The sequence below is a fragment of the Mastomys coucha genome, unplaced genomic scaffold, assembly GCF_008632895.1.
Source record: "Mastomys coucha isolate ucsf_1 unplaced genomic scaffold, UCSF_Mcou_1 pScaffold15, whole genome shotgun sequence".
Lineage (NCBI taxonomy): Eukaryota > Metazoa > Chordata > Mammalia > Rodentia > Muridae > Mastomys > Mastomys coucha.
The window spans coordinates 135,680,172-135,690,365 of NW_022196897.1; the positions used below are offsets into that span (position 1 = coordinate 135,680,172).

Sequence of the window (10,194 nt, forward strand, 5' to 3'; positions counted from 1 at the left end):
GGATTAAAGGTGTGCGCCACCACCGCCCAGCACATTTCTTCACCATAAGAGAACAAGATACTTTTCAGTAGTTAAATTTTTTTTTCAATGTTGAAACATTTGTATGCTTTAAGTAAACCTCTCCAATTGATCTGTCCCCCAATCGATTTTCTATTATAGGCAAAGGAAAGAATGAGAATCCACAGGATGAATGCTGACCAGAGATTTCTTTGATTTTTATTTTGACTACAATCTCATAGTTCTTGTTTAAATCACTGGAATATATTTGTAGGCCTCTCTTTGTTTCTACTTTAATCAGTGGTACCACGTATTTTTTTATTGGATATTTTATTTATTTACATTTCAAATGTTATCCCCTTCCCCGAATTCCCCTTCAGAAACCCCCTATCCCATCCCGCCTCCTCCTGATTCTATGAGAGTACGAAACCACCCACCCACCCATTCCCACCTTCCTAGGCACACATTCTACTACCACTGGGGTATCAAAACTTGATGGGACCAGGGGACTCTTCACACATTAATGCCCTACAAGGCCATCCTCTGCTACATATATGGCTGGAGCCATGGGTCCATCCATGTTTACTCCTTGGTTGGTGGTGGTTTAAATCCTGGGAGTACTGGTTGGTTGATATTGTTATTCTTCCTTTGAGGTTGCAAACTCCTTCAGCTCCTTGGGGACCACATGATCACTTCAATGGTTTGCTGTGAGCATGGACCTCTGTATTTGTCAGGCTCTGGCAGAACATCTTAGGAGACAACTATATCAGGCTCCTATCAGCATGCACTTCTTGGCATCCACAATAGTCTCTACATTTGGTGACTGTATATGGATGGATCCCTGGGTGGGGAAGGAAGACTCTGGATGGCCTTTCCTTCAGTCTCTGATCCACACCTTGTCTCTGTATCTCCTTCCATGGGTATTTTGTTCCCCTTTAAAAGGACCAAAGTGTCCACACTGTGGTCTTCCTTCTTCTTGGGCTTCATGTGGTTTGTGAATTGTATCTTGGGTATTCCAAACTTCTGGACTAATATCCATTTATCAGCGGGTGCATACTATATGTGTTGTTTTGTGAATCAGTGGCATTGATTCCTTCCAGTTTGTCAGGCCTTGTGCTCTGAGCAGACCTTGGGCGCAAATTTTGCAGCAAAGTCCCACAATGCCCAGAGGAAGCTCTACTCCTGGGCACTCTAATGGGCCCAGGATCCCAGGATCACAGAATCACAGGATCACAGAAACAGCTTGAATCTGAGGAGTACTGACACAAGCAGGATCACAGGAAGGACAGGCACTAGGCAGATTTAGCCAGGGCAGGTAGCACTAGGGATAACCAGATGACCGGAGGCAAGCTTAAGAACATAAGCAACAGAAACAGAGGTTTTTGGCATCCTCAGGACCAATTCTACCACCATAGCAAGTCCTGGACACACCATCACACCAGAAAAGCAAGATTAAGATCTAAAATCACTTCTCACAATGATGATACAGGACTTTAAGAAGGACATAAATAATTCCCTCAAAGAAATACAGGAGAACACAGGTAAACAGCTAGATGCGCTTAAAGAGGAAACACAGAAATCCTTTAAAGAACTACAGGAAAACACAATCAAACAGGTGAAGGAAATGAAATAAGCCATCCAGGATTTAAAAATGGAAATAGAAACAATGAATAAATCACAATGGGAGACATCCCTGGCGTTAGCAAACCTAGGAAAGAGATCAGGAGTTGTAGATATAAGCATCACTAACAGAATACAAGAGATAGAAGAGAGAATCTCAGGGGCAGAAGACACCATAGAAAATATTGACACAACAGTCAAAGAAAATGCAAAAAGCAAGAAGATCATAATCCAAAACACCCAGGAAATCCAGGATACATTGAGAAGACCAAGCCTAAGGATAATAGGTATAGAAGACAATGAAGATTCCCAACTTAAAGAGCCAATAAATATTTTCAACCAAATTATAGAAGAAAACTTCCCTAAACTAAAGAAAGAGATGCCCATGAACACACAAGAAGTCTACAGAACTCTAAATAGACTGGAAAAGTAAAGAAATTCCTCCCATCCCAAAATAATCAAATCACCAAATACACTAAAAAAAGAAAGAAGTTTAAAAGCAGTAAGTGAAAAGGGTCAAGAAACATATAAGGGCAGGCCTATCAATTACACTGGACTTCTCACCAGAGACTATGAAAGCTAGAAGATCATGGGCAGATGTCATACAAACCCTAAGAGAACACAAATGTCAGCCCAGGCTACTCTATTCCCAGAAAAACTCTCAATTACCGTAGATGGAGAAAACAAGATGTTCCATGAGAAAACAAAATTTATACAATATCTTTCCACAAATCCAGCCCTACAAAGGATAATAGATGGAAAACACCAATATAAGGAGCAAAACTACAGTCTAGAAGAAGCAAGAAATAATCTTTCAACAAACCCCCACAAACTTAATTCCAACTCTAAAAACAAAAATAACAGGAAGTAACAATTACTTTTTCTTAATATCTCTTAATATGGAAGTTAATATTACCAACATATGCTAATCGATTGTAATTCAAAAATATGAGAAATTAGAAATTTGTTGGCTGTCATATAATGAATGGTCTCTTTAATTTGGTAATTGGAGAAATAGGTCCAATATTGTACAATCCATATTCACTTTCTGCTTGCTTGTACATGACAGTGTCTTACTGGGATCCACATAATGGTCTTGAAATCAGGCTTCTCCTATCTGAGCCTCTCTATTAGTAGGATTGTTTATTTGATGTTTTCATACTATACTGTGGTTTTCAAAACAGCTTACATATTTCAAAATTTATACAGCTAAAAGAAACATAGACAATTAACTTGGGAGTAGCCTTGTAAGAGAACAACTGAGTGAGGCTGAATGCTTTGCTTGATGTTTGTAACTATGGTATCAAGTTTGAAGAAGAGAACTTTATAAGTTACTCTTTCTCTGAGATGAATGCTTTTCAAAATCACCACAGCCAATGAACCAGATTCTTACATTCACCTAATGTCTACACCTCCGTCCACGCAGAACCGTTGTTCATTGAAACGGTGAATGACTTCATGGATAGACCATCTTAATACATACACCATTTCTTAAATAAATGTAACCTGTTCTCTGTGGGCTGAGAATGATGACAATCACTCCAGTCAAACAACTTTGACCATAGCAGGAAACCTGTATCCAAAAATCATGCCTACAATTCATTCCTTGGTGCAGCAGAACTGTCAACTCTCAGCTTAGCTACAATGGAGGTAAAATCCTTTGGTGATGTGAGGGTAATAAGGCTGAAGTACAGCCTTATTACAATAAACTCCAGTGTCTAAAAATTGTTCTTATTTTGGGCCAAGTAAGAGCCAAGATTTTAATCTCTACTAAAAACAAAACAAAGATTTTTAACTATTCATTTTCATTTGAAAAAAAATATTAGTAGTGATGTATTTTTCTTTAAATATACAGTTAATATATTTGGAGTTATTTCAAATTTATATTGAGACAAATGTATGTATTTTCAGTATTGCTGTAGACAAGCATCTACATAAGACTGTTCAATTGATTGTTGTTTTATATCAAACAATTTGCATCATACTCATTTTTATTGTTACAATATTTTATAAATTTTAAAGAATATGACAAATTAAAAAAAATGAAAGTTATTGCAGGTATAGAAGGGGGTATAAAAGGCAAACAAGAATGTTATGTAATTCTATGCTGCAGGCTGGCCGATCTGGGCCTCCCTCAACCCATGGGAGAAACGGGCTCCTAGTCAGGTTGATGAGGCATAGGCGAAGAATGACAAACAGATCCAACACAAGAGTGTGTTGAATCTGAATGTATTTCTTAAAAATGGCATCAGACTTTTACAGTCATTGCAAAAGAGAAATGACAAATCTAGTGTAGAAATTGAGTCAAACATGGATGCTTCATAAAAAAAATGCCAGAAAGCAAGGAGGTCCACTAATCCTTAAGACAAAGGGGTTTTACAAGAGTTCACAAAACAAACACACATCCCCATGGAATACAACTTCCAGGAGACATCCTGGGGAGCAGATCTCCCCCATCCCTCCTGCGAGTCACAGGTGTGTTATCCTAACCTGGAGTAGAAAGGTCAATGGAAACTAAAGAACAATGGAGAACATAAAGTGTAACCAGCCCGTGTTGCAATCTGTAACTAGCTCAGGCTGTAAGCTGTAAACCTCTGTTCTGAAATAATGTAAAAACCTAGAGCTTTGTTTCCTCTGGGTCGCTCTGGTCTTGACGATTACAGAGTGACCCTTGTATACTAGTTTCAAATAAAAATCAACCTCATGTTATTACAGAGGCCTCCTTCCTGAGTCCTCGAGAGTGGGGTACCCACGCCGGTTATAACACTAGCAGCAAAGCAGTTAAGGTACATCTGAGGCCATCTAAAACACACTGGGTCTAAAGCAGCAGCTATCTCCTCTGGACTGGTGCTGCATCCCCCAGCCCAAGCGCTCTGGGCCCGAGGGACTGTGGACTGCATGAATCTGAGTCCTAATCCATCTAAGTTCTAGTTCTAGTCAGAGTGTGAGAGAGTTCAGCGCAAGTCCAGCGCTAGTCCCCAAGTGTGAGTCCTAGTGTGAGTCCCCAAGTGCGAGTCCTCCTGCTTAAAGTGAAAAGCAGGCTTATATGGTATACAGAAAGCAGGGCATGTGACAAGAGTCATGTATGCAGGTGACAGTCACATCAAGGTCAGTGATCTTACTGACCAAGATCAAGTATCCAGTTGTGAAGCTGGCAGAAGAGCAATGGTGCCCTTCCCGCTGGGGCTAATTTGGTATTCCTATGCTAATTCTCTGATTCTGCTAGAGGCAAGGACTAGGAGATTCCAATTCTACCACTTCCTGCTAATTCTCTGGATCTTGCTGGAGGAAAGCACCAGGAAGTTCTGATTCTAACTAATGTCCTTCAGTGAGGGAAGCCCTTCGATTACTCTCTAGTATGTAAAACAGTTCTGTGTGACTGGCCTAAGTAATGTGCTTGACCTCTGTTGCTAGCTCTGAGGAAAACCTGTCTGGCAAGGCAGATTCCTTGAAATAAATTCCAACCTAAGGACAGCTAGGAATTAAAATAGGATATTTTGGAACATTGTGCTGGTCAGGAGACAATTCTTAATCTTAAGTTTAGCCATTAAGGAATCATTTCTTGGGGTACTTTTATGCTTAAATAAGTGGGCATGTTGACAATTGGAAAGACTAATCTGGAACATGTCTGAGTTAGGGGATGCCAGTGATTGTCTGAATACCCAGGAGGCACAAGCTACCTTTTGGGGCCATAAGGCCTCTTGTCGATGATCAGGCTTTTACCCCCGATACTGCACACGTAACTGGTGTAGATGAGTGGGCGTAGCAACTCTATTTACTTAAAATATGTTTTTAAATATTAGCAAATTTAGATATATTGAAAGCATGTATTTTTTTCTTATAATGCAATAAAACATAAATCAATAAAAAAAGAGAAAAAAAACAAAAAAACTCAATGTTTCCTTTGTTGAAGAAAATCATTGCTTTGGAAATGGCTTTTATGCTCTCCTTACCTTCCACAGGGAGAAAATCTTTCTCAGCTGTTGTGTTTTGCATGCTGTGCTAGCTATTCTTAGTAGTCAAGTTGACTACTTTTGGAATTAACTAAAACCCAAAGAATTGGGTATTATGGGGGATTTTATTTTCATCTGTCCATTTGCAAATGTTTAAACATACATTACCTTTTATTAAAATCTTATTAATTTTACTGTTGAAATTGGGTCACTTAAGATTTTTAAAAGGAGAGTACAGACCTGGAGTGAATGTATAATTATTTGTAGGAACTTGAGTGAAGACCTTTCAGTTCTTTATATTTTTTTCTACTTTTTTGTTTGATTGATTTTTGCAGGGGAGTTATTGCTTTAATATTTACCTGTTGCTGTACTGGAACTCATATTTTAAACCAGGCTGACATCCACCTCAATGTCATACACCTGTGTATTCCTCCTGATTGCTGGGATTAAGGCATGAGTGAAAGCACCCAGTGAGTTCATCATTTTTGTTTTTTAGTTAGTACTTATTCATACAGTTTATCTGATGTGTGCTCAGCACTGGTGAACTGTTTCCTTGGGTGTTTTTATGTCTCCTAATTGCCATTTCATGTGGAAGGCTTCATCCTACTCAAGGGTGAAGAAATGACAGAGGTGATGCTCATTCGCTATTCAGTTTCCTTCTAAAATGCCTTGATCACATTAGAGCATTTGTGTCAGGGAACAAGTGGAGGAATAACTAGAATCATATGACTATATTCTCAATGAAGTATAAATTTTCAATGTTCTCATCAATATATTTTCTTACGTACACATGTATGGGATATTTTAGGGTATAGTGACCTATGATGATGTGCATGTGAACTTCACTCAGGAAGAGTGGGCTTTGCTGGATCCTTCTCAGAAGAGTCTCTACAAAGATGTGATGCTGGAGACTTATAGGAATCTTACTGCAGTAGGTAAGACAGTGAATTTCCTTTCACTTTTTAAAATGTATGGACAACTCTTTCTTTTTTATTGTTATTTGTTTTTGTAATTTCAGTTGAAAAGGATGATGAATGAGGGCAATAATCACTCATGGTTCTAAAGTTCACTGAAGTTAGAATCTTAAATTTTGTGTAACTTCCAGTAATATAACATAAATTTTTTGGTCCTATATTTTAGGCTACATTTGGGAAGATGATAATATTGAAGAACATCTTCAATGTTTTAGAAGATATGAAAGGTAATATTCATGTGCAACCAGATAAGAATAGGTTTTGTAAGAAATGTGAATATGTCCTGAGAGTTTTAAAGAAAAGCAACATGGTTAAAAAAAGTGACTTTAAGTTATAGATGATTATTACATTCTCACAAAATTATGTACAACAATGTCAGGTATCTAATTTGTGTTTGCAAGGCATTCCTCTAAGTAAAAAGGCAAGGCAATAATGCCTTAATAGATCTTAGCATTTGAATCACAGACCAACAGAATTAACCTGTAGAACTACCAATGTGGTTATCTCCTACCCCTAGACATTGCAAAAGATATAGACATTGAATAGGTGATAAGGATGTGTCTAAAAGCTTCTAATAAGCATATACTAAAACTGGTGTCAATAATATACTTGTAATAATATTGCCAAATTTTGTGAAATTGACAGTTTGTAACAGTCAGGAAAGCTGTTGTGGAGAAACCTTAATCCCTATGGCATTTATTTTTTAAATCGGGTTGCCATTAGTTACACTGGATACAATCCATGTCAACATAGGAGTATTGAAATAAGCAACAACCTCTCCCTCTTCTAGCACAACTGGAAGATATGTAGTACTCCCCCCTTTGAGTAGGCTTCTAAATGTGATAAAAGTTTACAAATAATTAGTTTTCCAACATTATGGGGGATACTTACAAAAATCACACAATGGAAAATTGTTTTGAGTACTAGGTATGTGAAAATTCTTCTCTTTGCCTTGGTAGTGTTAACATGATACCAAAATTTATTAATGAAATCAGTGGTAAAGCTCTGAGTTCTTCCTGTTCTCTTCAAATATGTGAACAAACTCATTTAGGAAAAGGATGCTATAAATGTGAACCATGTCATCAATGTTCTTCACATCCCATGAATCTTCAAAGATGCAAAAGAACTCACAATGAAGGGGAGGAACTACACGGATGTAAACAAGTGATAATAGATTAAGATCAGGTTCTTCTTTACAATTAGACTAAATTGTAAAACTTATTCACAGAGATGAAAAGATTTATCTGTGTTTTGAATGTGAGAAAGCTTTCACATATGCCAATTATCTTTGCAGGCATGAAAGAAGTCACACTGAAGAGCAACCCTCTCAGTTTATTCAGTGTGGGAAAGCCTTTGCATTTCAGAGTCATAACCAAAGACATGAAAGAATTTATACTGTAGAGAAATCCTATGAAGTTATCCCACATTTTGAAGCCTTTGCATATCACAGTATTCTCCAAATACGTAAAACAACAGTTGCTGGAGAGAAAACCTATGAGTGTAACCAAGGTAGTAGAAACTTTGTATCTCACAATTCTCTTCAAAGCCATAAAAGGGTTCATACAGGAGAGAAACCTTTTGAATGTACTCATTGTGGTAAAGTCTTTGCACAAAACAGTCATCTTAAAATACATAAAAGAACACATTCTGGAGAGAAACCTTTCAAATGTAACCAATGTAATAAAGCCTTTGCAAGAAAAAGTCAACTTCAAATACATAGAAGAACACATACTGGAGAGAAACCTTTCGAATGTAAGCAATGTGGTAAAGCCTTTGCACAAAACAGTCATCTTCAAATACATACAAGAAAACATACTGGAGAGAAACCTTTTGAATGTAATCAATGTGGTAAAGCCTTTGCAAAAAACAGTACCCTTCAACTACATAGAAGAACACATACTGGAGAGAAACCTTTCGAATGTAACCAATGTGGTAAAGCCTTTGCAAGAAACAGTCATCTTCAAATACATAGAATAACACATACTGGAGAGAAACCATTTCAATGTAACCAATGTGGTAAAGCCTTTGCAAGAAACAGTAACCTTAAAGTACATAGAAGAACACATGCTGGAGAGAAACCTTTCCAATGTACCCAATGTGGTAAAGCCCTTGTTACAAACATTGGCCTTCAACAACATAGAAGAACACATACTGGAGAGAAACCTTTCAAATGCCACCAATGTGGTAAAGCCTTTGCAACAAACAGTGTCCTTCAAAGACATAGAAGAACACATGCTGTAAGGAAACCTTTTGAATGTAACCAATGTGGTAAAACCTTTGCACGAGACTGTCAGCTCCTAAGTCATAAAGGAATACATACTGGAAAGAAACCTTTTGAATGTAACCAGTGTGATAAAACCTTTACAAGAAACATTGGCCTTAAACTACATAGAAGAACACATACTGGAGAGAAACCTTTTGAATGCAACCAGTGTGATAAAACCTTTGCAAGAAAGAGTTACCTTCAAGAACATAGAAGAACACATACTGGAGAGAAACCTTTTGAATGTAACCAGTGTGATAGAGCCTTTGCACAACACAGTCATCTTAAAAAACATAGAAGGACTCATACTGGAGAGAAACCCTATGAGTGTCATCAATGTGGCAAAGCCTTTTCAAGTCGATTTGGTCTTGTACTTCATAAAAGAACACATAACACACATTGGAGAGAAACCCCATGAATGCAATCAATGTTGTTAAGACTTTTTTGTCCTTGTATAATAAGTTCATAGTATTCCATTGTATAAATGAAACATTTTCTTTACAAATTCATCTGTTGAGTGACATCTGGATGGCTTCCGGTTTCTGGTCTTACAAATAAAGCTCCTTAACCTAATCACAAAAGAATACACATGGTATGCATTCTCTGATAAGTGGATATTAGCTCAGAAAATCGGAATACACAAAATACAAACCACAAACCTTAAAAATCTCAAGAAGAAGGAAGACCAAAATGTGGCTACTTCATTCCTTCTTAAACGGGGGAACAAAATACCCATGTGAGGAGTGGTAGAGACTAACTATGGAGCAGAGATTAAAGGAAGGACAATTCAGAGACTACTCCACCTGGGAATCCTTCCCATATTCAACCATCAAATCTAGACACTATTTTGGATGCCAGCAATTGCTGGATGACAGGAGCCTGATATAGGTGTCTCCTGAGAGGCTCTGACAGTACCTGACTAATACAGAAGTAAAGGCTCACAGCCATCCATTGGACTAAGTACAGGGTCCCCAATGAAGGAGTTAGAGAAAGGACCTAAGGAGTGGAAGTGGTTAAAGCCCGTTAGGACGAGCAACAAAATGAACTACCTAGTACCTTCAGAGCTCCCAGGGACTAAAACACCAACCAATGAGTACACATAGTGGGACTAATGGCTCCAGCAGCCTATATATAGCACAGGGTGGCCAAGTTGGTCATCAGTGGGAGGAGAGGCCCTTGGCCCTGTGAAGATTCTATGCCCCAGTGTAGAGGAATGCCAGGGCCAGGAAGCAGGAAGGTGTGGGGTGGTGAGCAGGGGTAGAGGGGAGAGAACAGGGGTTTCTTCTAGTGTTTTTTATTTTATTTTATTTTATTTTAATTTAAACCTGGGAAAGGAAATATTGTAAATGAAGAAAACATCTAATAAAAAAACAAACAACTAAAAAAC

General features: G+C 38.0%; 1 protein-coding gene across 1 annotated transcript in view; it reads left to right on the forward strand.

Annotated features, from left to right (window-relative positions):
* Window positions 1–9,380, forward strand: part of LOC116091122 (zinc finger protein 120-like) — a 19,971-nt gene extending 10,591 nt beyond the window's left edge. The window contains 4 exon segments of the mRNA XM_031372192.1: window positions 6,379–6,505; window positions 6,711–6,771; window positions 7,839–9,201; window positions 9,203–9,380. Coding sequence (XP_031228052.1) covers window positions 6,379–6,505; window positions 6,711–6,771; window positions 7,839–9,201; window positions 9,203–9,244 — 1,593 coding nt within the window. The 3' untranslated portion in view covers window positions 9,245–9,380.
* Window positions 9,381–10,194: the final 814 nt, after the last annotated feature.